Source organism: Arvicola amphibius, chromosome 2 (assembly GCF_903992535.2).
Source record: "Arvicola amphibius chromosome 2, mArvAmp1.2, whole genome shotgun sequence".
Lineage (NCBI taxonomy): Eukaryota > Metazoa > Chordata > Mammalia > Rodentia > Cricetidae > Arvicola > Arvicola amphibius.
The window spans coordinates 65252732-65269957 of NC_052048.2; the positions used below are offsets into that span (position 1 = coordinate 65252732).

Sequence of the window (17226 nt, forward strand, 5' to 3'; positions counted from 1 at the left end):
ATTAATGTTGATATACCCTACGGAAACACAAATTCATTCAGCCCTCCTTTTTTTTTTTTTTTTTTTTTTTTTTTTTTTAGGCGTAAGACGACCGCTGTTCTGATGCAATCCATATTTGAACAATCACAGACACCACAACTTGCTCTCCAAGTCCACACAGATTTTGCAGTGGTTACCTCACCGTGGACTGAACTTCTTCCGTTTCTGCCCGTCAAACGTCCCAGTCCATCTAGAACATGTGGTGACGCCCATGGTGACCCCAGGCCAGCCCAGAGTTAACCTCCCAGCGCAGACTGAGGCTCCGGTTAGGCATCCGGACTTCCGGCTCCACTAGGCCACACCCGGCCGCTTCCAGGCTGCAGCCGCCCGCCCCGAAGGCCACACCAGACTCTAGACCCAGAGAGGGCGTTTCCGGCGCGCCCCGCCTTGTGAGGGCAGAGCCACGCCCACACAGAGGGGCGTGGTCTCCGACCGGCGCGGGAAAAGGGGCCGGCGCCGCGTGTGCGCGCTCAGCCGGCGATCGCGCGCAGCACGTTCGGGGTGGGGATGGCGGCGGCGGCGGCGGTGGCTGGGAGCGGGACGCCCAGAGAGGAGGAGGCTTCCGGAGGGGAGGCCGCGGCTACGCAAGCCCAAGCCCCGACGACTGCACCCGGGGCTCGGCTCTCCAGGCTGCCTCTGGCCAGAGTGAAGGCTCTGGTGAAGGCGGACCCTGACGTAACGCTCGCGGGACAGGAAGCCATCTTTATCCTGGCGCGTGCCGCGGTGCGGCGGGAAAACAAGGGCGCCGGGGTCGGGGGGCGTGGCTCGGGGGCGTGGCTCGGGGCGTGGCCTGGCGGGCCCAGGTGTGCCGACCTGACTTGTCAGGAGGCCTGAGAAGGCTTCTGCTGGGCCTTTTGAGTTTGTTGGCCACTCGCGTCTTAACGAGGGCCCACTCAACTTTAGTGTGCGTCTCCGGTGGCTCACGTAGAACCTGAATGGGTCCACGGTGTTTGAGTGGGGTGCATTCATAAGTATCAGCAGGAGGGGGATGAACCGGCTGGCCTATTAGGGAAAGGAATAGCAGAAGTATCTTCATGAAGTTAAGGGCAACCTTAGCTTCTAGAACTTTCCTGTATGATAGACTCTCTCACCTTTCGTGCTCCGCTTATAACAAGATAACCCCCCCCCCCCCCATCAACTAATCTTTCCTCTGCTTGTTTGCTTCGCAGGAACTGTTCGTGGAGACTATCGCGAAGGATGCCTACTGCTGTGCTCAACAAGGAAAGAGGAAAACCCTCCAGAGGAGAGATTTGGGTAAAGTCCCTGGGGTTCCTCAGGGTGGACACGGGAACCATGGGCTAGGTTGGCTTTTTATCTTGATTTGTTCGTTTTGGCTTTTCGAGACAGGGTGTCTCCGTAATAACGCCTAGCTAGAACTTTGCTCTGTAGACCAGGCTGGCCTGGAACTCACAGAGGTCCACCTGCCTCTGCCTCTGAGTGCTGGGATTAAAGACATGCGCCATCACTCCCTGCCGGCTAGACTTTCTTACACCCGCTTCACAAGGCATCACTGAGGCCTGGGGAAGTTTGGGTTTTGATTTATTCATCCAGCTGGCCACCCTTGCACATGTGTAAGCTTTTATAGCTTTTACAGACTGTATCTCTCACTTCTATCTTGCCAAACTCTTTTTCTTTAGAAAGAGTAACTTTAGAGTGGAGAGAAAAGTGGATTTAGGTACTAAACAGGACTGTAGGAGGTCTAACTAAAGAGTGTTTGCGTGGGCTTTTATAGAGAGACAGTTAATACGTAAGAATTAATAGTGTAAAAATGGATCTCACAACATCAAGGGATATATTTTATAATAATGTCATTTGCATAAAACCCCATATCTTTATGCAAATAAAGATTGTGGACTGTATAGTTTTGGGTCTGAGGTCCAAATGCCAAGAGCTAATCAATATTCCCTTTTCTTGTGTTTCAGATAATGCAATAGAAGCTGTGGATGAATTTGCTTTTCTAGAAGGTGAGTTCACCGTTAGCACAGATCTTTTCCCTGCAGGTGATGTGAGTTCAAACCTTACAGAAACAGATGCCTGCTTCTCCTCTGTATATGGAAACAGTTCTTCCTGCTTCCTATTTTTAGGAAAAAAAGAGAAACATTTTCCATTCTTGGGAGTTAAGAGTTTTTTATGGGAAATTGCAAGCTTAAAAGGAAAAGGGGAGTATAAAAACACTGGCGGAGTTAGCAGGATTTAGAGTTTGAATCCTCCATAAATCTCCATCCCTAAATATCAGCCTTGCCCCTTGCCATAATGTTAGGAATTAGAAACAATTTGTAGATTTTTTAAAGATTAATTTTTATTTAGGTGTCTGTGTTTTTGTTTGAGTATATGATATGCTACATGTGTGCAGGTACCCGCAGGGTCAGAAGCGGGCATCCATTCCCCTGGAGTAACAGGTGGTTGTGAGCTGCTAAACAGTGCTGGGGACTGAACTCCGGTCCTCGGCAGGAGCAGCAACACTGCAATCACTGAGTGATCTCTCCACCCTCAGTTCCTAACTTTTAAAGACAGGGCTCCTGTAGCTCAGCACTGTGAACTCAGCTTCAGGTGACCTTGAATTCCTTCATCACCTCCCATGTGGTAGATTAATAACAACAACAACAATAATAATAATAATATAATGATCTGATGCTCTTTACTAACTCTTCACTCTGTTCTGCCTCTCTGTCAGCCTATGTCCTGACACTCTATGTGTTCTTTTCAAATGTCTTCTAAGATCCCTTCCCGATGGCTGCTTCATGTTTAGATTTTTGAGAATTCTCTTTAAGTTGTAGATCTTTGTCTTTCCACCTACTTGTCTTAAAAATAACTTCAGTTAATAGTCATAGCCCAATGTATGGTCATCCTTGGCAGTGTTCTGTATATGCTTGAAGAGAATATTTTAGTTGCTAGGTCCAAGGCCAAGGGATACTGTGCAGATATTCTGTTTTGTTTACTTATTTTATTGGTTACCAAGTAAGAATTGCCTGTTAAATTCTTCAATCTCAACTGCAGGTTATTTTCACTTACAATTCTGTTTCTGTTTTTTATGTAAGACCATGTGGTTAGGTTTGTAAAAGTTCATTATTATATTGTTTGTGACAATATTTAATTTATAGATTGACTGTTGTTGTTTCTAGTAGTGATTTTGAGGCTCTTGCTTAAAGGGTGTTATTCCACCTCCCATTTGGACAGACTCTGAGGTTTGACTTTTGCTTCCCTCAGCCTGCCAAACAGCCGCTTCAGCCGTCTCTCAGATTGGCAGATGCCTTCAGGACCACCACAGCTTTGGAGCTGGCCTGAGTTTGTGACTTGGCCCTCCCTAGGTTGATGATTCGTTTTCAATTATTGAGAAATTTTATTTTTATAAAAGTTTAGCTTTGTTCCTTGCTCTCAACAGAGATTTGCCAAAGTTGCAAGGCATGGTGGCTCATGCCTGTAAATCCCAGACCTTAGGACACTGAGGCAGGAGGATTTTAAATCTGAGGCCAGCCTGTGCTACAAAAGGAACTCCAATCCATCCTGATCAGTGACTTGCTGCCTCAGACAACAACACAAAATCCCAAAGAAATTTATGATTTTTTAGTTAAAAGTGTCTCTGGGTTGATTTTTTTCTAATGTTTAGTTCCCTGAAATATGCTTTGTTATATAATTAATAACTTTGCCCTCTCCTTGTACTGTGTAGGCTCCTTGAGTGTTTTTCCTGTGCCAACATGGGAGGATAATAAGGCTTCTTGGGAAGCTGTGTGTCTGGAAAGTGGTGTGGTGTTGCTCTTGCAGCCCTATTCCAGAGGGAATAGAAGAGGCAGTGGATGTCATGCCGAGGCCCTACAAGCCAGAGTGCAGAGTGCTCCCTGGCGTGTGATTGCCGGAGGCTGCTCTGGTTCCCCAGATAGGCAGGTCACTTGGTTATTTTGAAGAAACTCCTGTGCTTTTTTTTTCTTCTTCTTTTCCATGTATGTTTAACTCCCTAGCTTCTGCATACAGGGAGGATTGTAAGAGGCGTGTGGGGAGGCAAGCATGTGTCATGTGGGTCATAGCTCCTTTCCTCTCACTTCTGTGTCAGTCCTGGTAACTGGGTCTAGCACAGTGGTTCTCAGCCTTCCTAATGCTGCAGCCCTTTAAGACAGTTTCTCATGTTGTGCTGACCCCAACCATAAAATTATTTTTGTTGTGACTTCATAACTGTAACTTTGTACTGTAATAAATTATAATTAAATATATTTGGAGATAAGAGATTTGCCAAAGGGGTTGTGACCCTTAAGTTGAGAACCACTGGTCTAGGGCCTTCTGCTGGTTCTGGGGTGGGACATAGTGCCTTTCTCTTGCATCCCCCTCTCTATCAGGCTTAAGTCTTTTTTGCTCTATTTATAAATATGCTTCAGTGAGATGTTGATCATTCCTTTTCTGCTGTTGAATTTTCCCAACTGCTATTGGATCTTCATTCTCTATTGTGGATTTATGTCTTTTAAAAGCTTTTTTTCTTTTGGATAGAATCTTGGAGGGTATGCAGACCTGTGTGCTCAGGTGCCCAGTGTAAACTAGGACCTTCTGAGGAGAGGGACTGGAGAGATGGCTCAGCAGTTAAGCCTACTTTAGCAGAGGCTCCCAGTTCAGTTTCAGTACCCACACTGTGACTCAGCCTCCTGTAACTCCAGCTGCAGGGCATCTTGATGCCTTCTTCTGGTCTCTATGGCCATTGTATATACATGCTCACATACAGAAATACATGTAATTAAAAGGGAATCTTTTCAAATTATAAATGTTTTGCTTAGAGAACCTTTATCAGTTTTTAATGTTCACTGAGTAATGCATCAGTTATTTAGCTTTTCCCCAGCTTTAACTCCAGCTCCGAGTCCAGTTCTGTGCATTGGTCACTTAGTCCCACATGGCTTCCTTCTCTAATGACATCTCCCGTGGGTCTTTTGGAGCAGTGTTCTTCAGTCCTCAGATTGGGGCTGCCGTTACCAGGAACAACTTTGTCCAGTGTGACCCCCCCAGGCTGAGACACCGTGTTTTACACATTGCCCTTTCTGCTTTAGGTACCTTGGATTGATTACGGAGCTGGATGACTTGGTGAGCCTTTGCTGCATCCTTCATCTTTCCCTGTGCAAGCCTCAGCTTTGGAGAGAGTCTGCGCGTGCACACAATCTTCTTCTACTTTTCCCAAGCTGCAGAGATCTCCACAAAGTCTTCCCTTCCTCAGTCTGTCTTCCACAGCCTGGACGAAGCTGACGCTGCTTGGGGCAGCGATGAGAGGACTGTTCCACATAAGTGTGGCTCAGTGTGTGAGGAGACCAGAATAAAGGCCTTTGGTCAGCTTTGTTCCTGTGTTTTATGATCCTGCCTTTGCTCTTGCCCTGTGACCGGAGAACCTTGTGGTCAGGCACAGACTTTTCCTCATCTACCAACCATCCTGAGTCAACGTTTTTTATTAACTTTGTTCTTTCTCAGCATGTCCTTGGAATGTGAGTCTATAATTTATAGGATATCATAACTCCTTCTTAGGAGTCAAATCAATAATTCATGTGCCATAAACAATTTAAACTGTAAAGTTCAGTGTTTTTTTAATATTCATAGGTATGTATAGTGACATTTTGAACATTTTCCTGTGAACAGATTCACATGAGTCTTTTTTGTTTGACAAGATTTAGATTATGTTATTTAAATTTTATCTATGCTATCGTATGTATTTGTACCCTTTGTTGTGAGATATACATAATATAAAGCTTCCCATCTGAGCTGCTTTCCAGTGTGTTCTCGGTGGCATTGAATACGTCAGTGTTGCGCAACTGTCGTCATCCTTCGCCTCCAGAGCTTTGCAGTAACGTTCTCAGCCTGGAGCATCAGGTGCGGGTGGTGTGTATGGAGTACTTAGAATGTTCAGGAAGGCAACAGAAAGCCTTGGCTGCGGCTTCTTACAGTATTCTACAGTGTAGATATCTTTTAATACCAAGTCTGCAGGCTGTTTTCTCTAGAATAATAAACTCAGTTTTGTAACATGTTAAAAATTAACTTTCAGAAAAATACTAGGTTTGTAGAAAGTGTGTTTGGGTCCTGCTTACAGAGTCCCCATGGTTGACATTTCAGTGTTAGCAGGAACTGACATTAATGGGTTACTGTTTGTTCAGTTCAGGTTTTTATTTGAATTTTACTACTTTTCCATTAATATCCTTTGTTTTGAGAGCTAATCCAGGTTATTAAATTATTCTTGCTTCTTTTGTCTCCCCAGTCTTTCAAGTTCCTAGTTTTGTTTTTAATTTGTGTGTGGTTGCACGTGTAGAGATCTGCTGCTGTGTGGGTTCCAGGCATCAGACTCGGCTCGTCAGGCCCGAGTGGTTGGGCAGTAAGTGACTGCTTTACCTGCTGCTCCATCTTGCCAGCTCTGTTTCCTTGTCTGTCTGTCTGTCTGCCACTTTTTTAACTGTGTGTCTGTGTGCCTTTGTCTATGGGAGCAGGAGCAGATTGTAAGTGCCAGTTTTTACCTACCGGACAACGTTACCTGATATGTTTGTGAGGAATTAAATCAGGCTGGTTGGAGGGGCTGCAGCACAACTGAGGCTGTGACAATTTTATTGAGAGCAATCAGACTCTGTATACCTTTATCAGAAACAGAACATAATGGCAATGCCAGGATCAGTACAGTTGTATTGCCAGAATACAATGAAATTTGCAAGCTATACAGGGTACACAAGATTAATGTCTGAGACCAATTGTCCTGTCAGGTTTCCATGCTTCCTTGGCTTCTGAGGGAACATACAGGGAAACAGAGTGGCCTGAACGCTCTACCGCCTGAGGGAGTGTGCCAGTCTCTCAGGAACTGGAACACACAGTGCTCAGGAGCCGCAGACGCTAACCTGAAAACCTCTGACAACTGCCTCAAGGTCAACTCCATGGTGCCCTGCAGCAGGTGCTTTTTCTTGTTGGGCCATCTTGCTGGCCCTTTCCTTATTTTTTACTCCATTTGACAACCTTGACTAATGCTGGCCAAGGACCCTTGTAGCCTCTTCCCCAGCCCGGTTTGTATTGTTTTTCTGCATATAATTTTGAGTGTTGCACAAACCCACCAATAGGCCTGTTATTACAAATATTTGAAAGGACACACTTTTATTCAAGAGGAAATTAAAATGACAGGTTTTGACCAATAGTGGGAGAGACTAATAAGTGTATGTTATCAGCATTTCTTTCTGTAGCAAGGTTAATGTTGGTATTTATTTTCATTTGTGTGCATGCGTGTGTGGTGTGTGCATGCATGTTCACATGTGTGTGTAAGTCAGATGGTTGTCTTCTTCAGTTGTTCCACCTTATTGAGGCAGGGTCTCTAAGTTAAACTCCGAGCTTGCAGCTCGCTAGTCTGATTAATCTAGCCAACTAGCTCTGGTCCCAGCAGGTCCGACCTGTCTCTGTGTTGGGCTTATTGGTGGGTTGCCATGCCCACCCAGCGTTTATATGGGTGTTGGGGATCTGAACTCTGCTTCTCCTGTGGCAAATACTTCTACCTGCTGAACCATCTGCTTTGGCCACATTCCTGAAAAATAAAAATTCCTTATTGATGGTGTACTCTTTAAAAATATAAACAGAAAGGGTATTAGATACTGTCACTAGAACAATATGAGTTAGTACATTTGAAATTTCCAGGCACAGTGATGCATGCCTTTGATCCCAGCACTCAGGAGGCAGAGGCTGGTTGATCTCTGAGTTCAAGGTCAGCCTGCTGTGCAGAATGAGTTCCAGGACAGTTCAGGCTACACAGAGAAACTCTGTCTCAAAGTGAATGAATGAATGAATCGATAAATAAACAAGATTAGGTAGATAAAACCATCTCATATGGGACTAGAGAGTTGGTTCATGGTTAAGAACACTTGTTGCCCTTACAGAGCACATAGGTTGGTTCCCAGTTCCATATAATGACTAAAAGCCATCCCTAACTTTAGTTCCAGGGGATCTGACATGCTCTTCTGACCTCTGTGGACACCAGGCACCCACGTGGTGTGCTTACACACCTGCAGGCAAAACACTCTTACACATAAAATAGGTTACAAAAGCAGTGCCCATTATTTTAAAAAGTAGTAATATTGAGCCAGGCATGGTGGCAAACACCTCTACTCCCAGCATGCATGAGGCAGAGACAGATGGATCTCCAAGTGTGAGGTCAGCCTGGTCTACAATAGTGAGACCCTGTCTCAAAAGGAAAAAAAGTTAGTATTCAATTCAATTAGGACATTTTAATTTTTGTTTCTACTTTTGAGTGCTAGGTCATGTAAAATGCATGTAAAATTTACATGTAAGTGCAGCAGACTAACAAGTGTCTTATTTCCTGATCTTTAGACCTCTTTCCCCTGGTGACAGGCCTGTGATGTCATATTTCAGGCAAAAACAAAAAACAACAAAAATGTATAATTTAGGTAGACTAGTTAATTGACTTTAAAGTTGATTATCCTGGGGTACCTCAGGAGGCCCCAATAAATTAACTACACATTCCCTGAAAAACGGCAGCACTTTCTCTTGGCCAAGGGTAAAAGGATGTCAAAGTCAAGCAGGAGGGAAAAGGCCTTTCTTAACTGTTGCCGGTTTTGTAATCCTGCCTTCTCAAATGCTGGAATCATGGGCCACTCCATGTTCATGCTGTGCTGGGGATTAGACCCAGTGCCTTGTGCATCCTCAGCCCCGAGGCCGAGTGTTATAAAGAGCATCTCATAACAAAGGTTAGCAGTCTTGTTTCTCATTTGTACTAGAACCAGGGATCTATGGTTCCACTTCATGCTAAGTAGCTCAGAGCAGCTTGAATGTAAGGCTTTTTCCCTTTTATGTTTTCTAATTATTGGTTTAGAATGTTCTCTGTCTTATCTTGGGTTTTATATTTCTTCCCTCCTTTCTCATAGAAACTTGTTTTTCTTGAGGAGGTCTTTTTGTTCCATTCTTTTAATTCTGTCAGCTGCAATATGTTTGTTTTGAATTTGAAATGATGTTAGCAGAATTCTATGTTTCTAAAGAGGTAAATATTTCTCTTGGTCAGTTCTTGTTTGCTTTCTATTGCTGTGATAAAACCCTGACCACAAGCAATTTGGAGGAAGACAGGGTTTATTCCATCTTATGTTCCCAGGTCCCAGTCCATCATAAAGGGAAGTCAAGGAAGGGACCTGAAACCCCGTAGCAAATGCTTGCAGGCTTGCTTCAGACTAGGTCTCTTAACCTGCCCAGAGCCTAAGGATGGCACTGCCCATGGTGGGCTGAGCCCCCATATCAGTTAATTAAAAGTTATCTCCCACAGACGTGCCCACATACCAAGCTGATCCCAGCAGTTTCTCTACTGAGGCTTTTTTCCCAGATGACTCTAGATTTATGGTTGGGGGTGTGGTGGTTTGAATAGGTATGGCCTCTATAGACTCATGTGTTTGAATGCTTGGCCCATAAGCCATGGCACTATTAGGAGGTGTGCCCTTGTTCCTGGAGTTGGTGTGGTCTTGTTGGAGGAAATGTGTCACGGTGGAGGCAGGCTTTGAGGTCTCATATACTCAAGCTATGCCCAGTATGGGACACAGTCTCTCCTGCTGCCTGTGGATCAAAATGTAGAACTTTCAGCGTCTTCTCCAGCACTATGTCTGCCTGCATGCCACCATGTTTCCCGCCATGCTGGTAATGGTCTGGATGTTACCTCTGAAACTGCAAGCCAGCCCCAATGAAATGTTTTCCTCTTTAAGAGTTACCGTGGTCATGGTGTTTCTTCACAGCAATAGAAACCCTAACTAAGATAGGAGGTCACCAAAACATAAGGACTTTATTAAAGGATCAAAGCATTAGCAAGGTTGGGAAACCTCTGGATTAAAGTCATGAGCCACCGCTGGCTATTTTTTGTGCACACACTTGCTGTGTGTCCATGACTACGTTGGCCATGTTTTATCCAGAAGATAATTTTTCACAGCACTCTTTCCTAATCTTTAAGTCTTAGAATCATTCCGTCCCCCTTCTGTGTTGTCTCCTGGGCCCTGGAAGGGGTGATATAAATGTCCTAAGAAGGACTGAGCACTGAGGAGTCCCTTGTTCTGTCCTTTGAGCAGTGGTCCCTGCATTAACTGTCTCCCACTGCAGAAAGAAGTTTTTCCAGCTGAGAGGTAGAAAGCAGCTAGGCTGCCTGTCTTCTTAGCATAGTGAGTTCTCCCCTAGGGTCTATGACCTCCTCCTGCCGTGGACTTTTTTTTTTTAATATGGTTTATTTTTTATATTTAAAAATTTCTATCTCCTCCCCTCCTCCTTCTTCTTCCCTCCCCTCCCCAAAATGTGTAGCCCAGGCTGGCCTCGAACTCGTGATCCTCCTGCCTCTGCCTCCTTCAGCAAATCCTACCGGCGTGCGCCACCACAACCGGCCTGCTGTGGACTTTAAACAGTGGATAGTACTGGGTAGGTGTTCATCCCCAAGGAAAGGGCCTCATAGCCAACTGGAGAGGGGTTGGCTGTGCCCCAGGCACTCATACTGCTATGGCATCTTGTCTGGCAGGTCAGTGTTGTTAGTACCAGGGTACACAGCCGGGTAAGTCTGCTAATGCCTTTTCTGCCCCGTAGTCTGCATGCCACCTTCTAATACTATGAATGCCAGTCAGCGGGGAGGAAGCTGCAGTTCCAACTTGATTTATCTGTGTTTCCAGAGTTTGTGGTGTCTTCAGCAATGGGGGGTCTTTTTTTTTAAATCTAGTTCTGGTAGGCGACCAAGAGCAATGACAATAGCTTCCATTTTCACATTTTTCTGTTTTGAGACAAGACTCTGTGTAAACTTATTTGTTCTGAAATTCACTATACAGATCAGGCTGGTTTCTAGCTCACAGAGATCCACCTGCCTCTGTTTCCTGCGTTCCGGGATTAAAAGTGTGAGCCATCACGGCCTGCATCTTCCATTGTTTTGAAAGCCTCTGAGGTCTCCCTGGCTAACAGCTCTTAGGCAGGTATCCCACACCAGGCCCCGAAATTTTTGTTTAATGACCTATGGTTTCTGAGAACAGAATTATCTATTCATGCAGGATGCCAGCCAGGTGTTGAAGCTTACAGAGCTCTTCAAGAAACAGCTTGCTGCCTCCAGGTGAGACACCTGTCTTCGCAGCACTGGGAATGTGGAGGTTGGAGAATGAGGAAGGCTGGGCCAGTCTAGGCTACGTAGTGAGCCTGAGACCAGCCTGGGCTACGGGAGGCACTGTCTCAAAACAAACAAACAAACAAACAAACAATGCCTGCTGATCTGCTGAATACTGTGCTTGGTTGAGGAGAGTTTGAGATATGCATTGTGGTCTTTTCTCTAATACCTATTTTAAAACTGGGTAATTCCCTGTCTCTAGTTTCATGTTCATTAGTGAAGTGTTCTGCTTCAGTAACGAAATGAGTCTAACAGATTGCAGCGCCACGTAGTTCAGAAGGCAGTGGAAGGCTGGGGATGTAGTTCACCAGGTCACATGCTTGCTTAGCGTGTGTGGCCTTTACTCCTGGCCCTGCCTGTGGTGGGGAAAGCCTGTAATCCCAGCACCCTACAGGTGGAAAGTGCATGATCAGGAGTTTGAAGTCACCCTCAGCAACATAACAAGCTGGGGGCTAGCCGGGGTTTCAGACAAACCAATGAACGAGCGAATGAATGAATGAACGAACGAACCAACCGGCCAACCAGCCAACCAGCCAAGGTAGTCACTTCAGAATAGCATGGTATATTTTGGAATGGAGAGGAAATACATCATGATTATTTGTTAGGACAGAAAGCAAATGCAACACTGTAATGGGCTTTTGTTAGCTGGGTCTTATCTTTATTTACTGAGTATTTCGGACTCTCCCGTTGTGAATGTGGGTGGCCTGTGGTAACAGAAGCTCTACATAAGAACTGAGGGTGATTTCTAACTCTCAGAAGGGAAATTCGTGAGCGAAGGTTTGTTGGCAAGTCAGATACCGAGTCAGCTAACGAGTGTTCCTTCCTGAGAAAAGGCTCATTTTGATGTGCTAATAACCCCAGGTTTCTTAGCCTGAAATGCACTCTCAGAGATTATTAATGTCACCCTGAAGGGCCTCTTTGGAGACAACTGGAGAGCTTTTACCTAAGAAAGACAACATGTCTCTTACACTTCCTGTTCCTAATAGAGTCCAGTGTCACAGAGAAAGACTTGGTTTTAAAAAGACATCTATGTCGGTCGGCTCATGGCATATTTCCATGAGCTAGTAATGAACACATCTCTACCTCATTAGAGATGAGAAATAGAAACTGACCAGGGAGCTCTGGGCTCGCTGTCCTCATCTGATGGTTGTCATACCCACATGTCATAAAGCAGAGGTCAACAGCCAGCCTTTCAGACAGCTCAAGTCACTATAATGAATTCTCTAAAGATGCTCAAGGTGTCTTCAGGAAATGCGCATCGCTGCGGTACAAGTGAAAATTATTCTGAAAAATTATTTCAGAACAATAGCCTGCTGACAGCGTTGCTGACTCCTCTCGCCTGCTCTGAGAGACTCTGTGTTTTGTGCTTTGGAATAGTAAAATGCCAGGGCGATGCTGGCTAGGTGTTGAAGGATTATTTCTGGATGCTTCCTTTTTGTGCTGTTAGGACATGGTTGCATGCCAAAAGAGAGATACAAAATTAGCTTTTCCCTGAAGGTCACTCTTAATGACTGGTGACGTAAAACAGTGATTTCATCAAGCAGTCTGTAAAAGTAAAAAGTTGAGGGAGGAGGGAGAGAGGGAGACAGAGAGAGAGAGAGAGAGAGAGAGAGAGAGAGAGAGAGAGAGAGAGAGAGAGAGAGAGAGAGAGAGAGACTTAAAAACAGAGGTACTTGGACACAAGATAGGAAGCAGCCCTCCACTGGGGTGACACTGGGGACAGGACCAAGAAAGCAACCATGTCAGCAGGTGAGAGAAAATTGGTGCTGGTATGCAGTAAGGGCCAGTGGGTTCTGATAGCCATATGCACTCATGGCCCAGTAGAGCCTGGAGTGTCTCAGTAGATCAGTCCTAGGAGAATTTGGCAAGGGCTCTTCAGCAAACACTGTGTATGTGTGCCTGTGCACACACACGTGTGTGTGTGTGTGTGTGTGTGTGTGCAAGCATAAGTACATGCGGACGTACACATGTGGAGGCCAAAGGACAACCTTGGGGGTCATTCCGCAAGGACTTGCTTTTCTCATTGGCCCAGGACTGGCCAAGTAGACAGGCTGGTGGGCCATCGAGCCACAGCCATCCTCCTGTCTCTGCCTCCCCAGCTCTGGGATTGCAGGCACTGTGCTGGCTTTTTGCATGTGGGTTTTTGGGCTTGAACTCAGGTTTCTCCACTTGTGTTGTGAGCACTTTACTGATAGTGCTGCTTTCCCTCTTCTGTGCTAGGCTTTTTGAAAGGATTGTACTTTTCCAGCATTTGATTCTCCTTGTCTGTTTGTTTGAGACAGATTCTCATTGGATAGCCCTGGCTAGCCTGGAACTCACCACATAGTGAGTTTACTCACCAGGGTGACCTCAGATCCACAGAGCTCTGCCTGTCTCTGCCTCTTTGCTGACATTTAAGGTGTGCAGCACTGTGCCTAGCTGATTCTCAGAGTTTTGTAGCAATTTAGAAAACTAGTATACAGTCTGCTTTGGGATGAGGGTAGTGGGCAGGCATCTTCTGAGAGCCAGCAACCAATAGCTTGGGGACAGATGGATGGATGATCCTCCTCTACTGCTCCTACAGATGCATGGATGGTCCTCCTCCACTGCTTCTACAGATGCATGCATGGTCCTCCTCCACTGCTTCTACAGATGCATGCATGGTCCTCCTCCACTGCTTCTACAGATGTATGCATGGTCCTCCTCCACTGCTTCTACAGATGTATGCATGGTCCTCCTCCACTGCTTCTACAGATGCATGCATGGTCCTCCTCCACTGCTCCCCAGGAGCAAATTACCAACTGTTCTAAAAGATAAGAAGAGGATTTGGCAGTTGCTGGAGACTGAATGTAATCCAGAGAACATGCTGGTGACTGACTGATTATTCTAAAGGACAAGTCAAAAGCCTTCTTTGCTTGTTGTCCTGTGGCTGCTTTGAGACTCAGAACTGAAATTACCTAATAAGACTGTTCAGGTGTTGGAGGGGATCTAGTCCTTTTTTAATTCTAATACACTTAATGTAATGCCCACCCCCTGTCTGCCTTTCTATGCTAGTACACCATCTACCCCCTCTCTCTCCAGCCACTCTTTCCTCTAGAGCATGCTGGTCTACCCAGAAGCACCCTGCCTAGTGTATGTTCCGTCTTACCCGCTTCCCCACCTGCTGTCTTGTTTATGCTCAAGCTTAAGTCTGACACACAGAAACTCTCTCTGTCCCCCTAAAGGAGGGCAGCTGTATCATGGGCCCCCATGTCTGTGTGTCTGACTCCCCTCACTGATAAACATCTTTTTGTACAACGATGTGTGTCTCTCTTCATACAGCTGTTTTCATGAGGATAGCATTTGTCTGCTTTGTGATTCTAGTGTTATGACTCCCCTTAAGGTCGGGCAGGAGACAAGTGGAGGGTTAGTTTAGAAACTGCAGTTAGCCGGGTGGTAGCGGCACATGTCTTCAATCCCAGTGCTTGTGAGGCAGAGGCAGGCAGAACTCTGTGAGTTCAAAGCCAGCCTGGTCTACAGAGAGTTTCAGGGCAGACTCCAAAGCTACATAGAGAAGCCCTGTCTCGAAAAAAAAAAAAAAAGAAAGAAACTGCAATATAAATATCACTGGTCATCCCAGAACTGGGGAGGTGGTGGAGACAGGAGGATTCCGGGGCTTACTCAGCCTGCTTGACGAGCTCCAGGCCGGTGAGAGACCTATCTCAGAAAGGGGTGTTGTTGAGAGACGGCCTAGTAGTTAAGAGCGCATCCTGCCCTTGCCAAGGACTCAAGTTCCATTCTCAGCGTCCATGTCAAATGGCTCACAGTTGCTTGTAACTCCAGCTCTGGTAGATTCTTTGCCTTTTTCTGGTCTCCACAGGCACCTGCAGGCATGTGTATAAACACCCACACTCAGAGACACATGAATATACATAATTACAAATAATGCAAATGAATCTTCTTTTTATTTTTATTTTAACTTTATTTCCCACATCCACCCTTCCTATATCCCAACCATCCCATTCCCCCAAGCTCTCCCCATCCTCCACTTCACACTTTTCTCTCCCCTTCCCCCCTTACCCCCATCCCACCCCACCCCAAGTTCCCAATTTTTACCCGGCAATCTTGTCTACTTCCAATATCCAGGAGGATAACTATATGTTTTTCTTTGGATTTACCTTCTTATTTAGCTTTTCTAGGATCACAAATTATAGGCTCGATGTCCTTTATTTATGGCTAGAAACCAATTATGAGTGAGTACATCCCATGTTCATCTCTTTTGGGCCTGGGTTACCTCACTCAGGATGGTGTTTTCTATTTCCATCCATTTGCATGCAAAATTCAAGATGTCATTGTTTTTTACCGCCGAGTAGTACTCTAATATGTATATATTCCACACTTTCTTCATCCATTCTTCCACTAAAGGGCATCTAGGTTGTTTTCAGGTTCTGGCTATTACAAATAATGCTGCTATAAACATAGTTGAACAAGGGGCTGGAGAGATGGCTCAGCGGTTAAGAGCATTGCCTGCTCTTCCAAAGGTCCTGAGTTCAATTCCCAGCAACCACATGGTGGCTCACAACCATCTGTAATGGGGTCTGGTGCCCTCCTCTGGCCTGCAGGCATACACACAGACAGAATATTGTATACATAATAAATAAATAAATATTTAAAAAAAAACATAGTTGAACAAATGCTTTTGTAATATGATAGGGCATCTCTTGGGTAAATTCCCAAGAGTGGAATTGCTGAGTCCTGGGGTAGGTTGATCCCAAATTTCCTGAGAAACTGCCACACTGCTTTCCAAAGTGGTTGCACAAGTTTGCATTCCCACCAGCAATGGATGAGTGTACCCCTTACTCCACAACCTCTCCAGCAAAGGCTATCATTGGTGTTTTTGATTTTAGCCAATCTGACAGGTGTAAGATGGTATCTCAAAGTTGTTTTGATTTGCATTTCCCTGATTGCTAAGGAGGTTGAGCATGCCCTTAAGTATCTTTTGGCCATTCGAACTTCTTCTGTTGAGAATTCTCTGTTCAGTTCAGTGCCCCATTTTTTAATTGGGTTAATTAGCATTTTAAGTCTAGTCTCTTGAGTTCCTTATATATTTTGGAGATCAGACCATTGTCTGTTGCGGGGTTGGTGAAGATCTTTTCCCAGTCAGTAGGCTGCCTTTTTGTCTTAGTGACAGTGTCCTTTGCTTTACAGAAGCTGCTCAGCTTCAGGAGGTCCCATTTATTCAATGTTGCCCTTAATGTCTGTGCTGTTGGGGTTATACGTAGGAAGCAGTCTCCCGTGCCCATATGTTGTAGAGTGCTTCCCACTTTCTCCTCTAACAGGTTCAGATTGATATTGAGGTCTTTAATCCATCTGGACTTGGTTTTTGTGCATGGTGCTAGATATAGATCTACTTTCATTCTTCTACAGGTTGACATCCAGTTATGCCAGCACCATTTGTTGAAGATGCTTTCTTTCTTCCATTGTGTACTTTTAGCTCCTTTATCGAAAATCAGGTGTTCATAGGTTTGTGGATTAAGATCCGGATCTTCTATTCGATTCCATTGGTCGACTTCTCTGTTTTTATGCCAGTACCAAACTGTTTTTAATACTGTAGCTCTGTAATAGAGTTTGAAGTCAGGGATGGTAATGCCTCCAGAAGTCCCTTTATCGTATAAGATTGTTTTGGCTATCCTAGGTTTCTTGTTCTTCCATATAAAGTTGATTATTGTCCTCTCAAGATCTGGGAAGAATTTTGATGGGACGTTTATGGGGATTGCATTGAATCTATAGATTGCCTTTGGTAGAATTGCCATTTTTACTATGTTGATCCTTCCAATCCAAGAGCAAGGGAGATCCTTCCATTTTCTGGTATCCTCTTCAATTTCTTTCTTCAAAGACTTAAAGTTCTTGTCAAATAGATCTTTCACTTCCTTGGTTAGAGTTACCCCAAGATATTTTATGCTATTTGTGGCTATCGTGAAAGGTGACGCTTCTCTGATTTCCTTCTCTGCTTCCTTATCCTTTGTATATAGGAGGGCAACTGATTTTTTGGAGTTGATCTTGTATCCTGCCATGTTACTAAAGGAGTTTATCAGCTGTAGGAGTTCTTTGGTGGAGTTTTTGGG

General features: G+C 45.0%; 1 protein-coding gene across 1 annotated transcript; it reads left to right on the forward strand.

Annotated features, from left to right (window-relative positions):
• The first annotated feature begins 474 nt into the window (after positions 1-474).
• On the forward strand, positions 475-5762 carry Pole4 (DNA polymerase epsilon 4, accessory subunit). Its single transcript, XM_038318957.2, has 4 exons — positions 475-762; positions 1209-1293; positions 1962-2003; positions 5064-5762. Exons 1-4 carry the CDS (start codon positions 547-549, stop codon positions 5075-5077), a joined length of 357 nt encoding a protein of 118 aa, XP_038174885.1. The 5' UTR covers positions 475-546; the 3' UTR covers positions 5078-5762.
• Positions 5763-17226: the final 11464 nt, after the last annotated feature.

Bases quoted from the DNA above. Each gene is read 5' to 3' on its own strand.
- Pole4 (XM_038318957.2), top strand. From the start codon at position 547: ATGGCGGCGGCGGCGGCGGTGGCTGGGAGCGGGACGCCCAGAGAGGAG. The intron at 763-1,208 runs GTGCGGCGGGAA...TTTGCTTCGCAG, and splicing joins TTATCCTGGCGCGTGCCGCG to GAACTGTTCGTGGAGACTAT. The intron at 1,294-1,961 runs GTAAAGTCCCTG...CTTGTGTTTCAG, and splicing joins CCTCCAGAGGAGAGATTTGG to ATAATGCAATAGAAGCTGTG.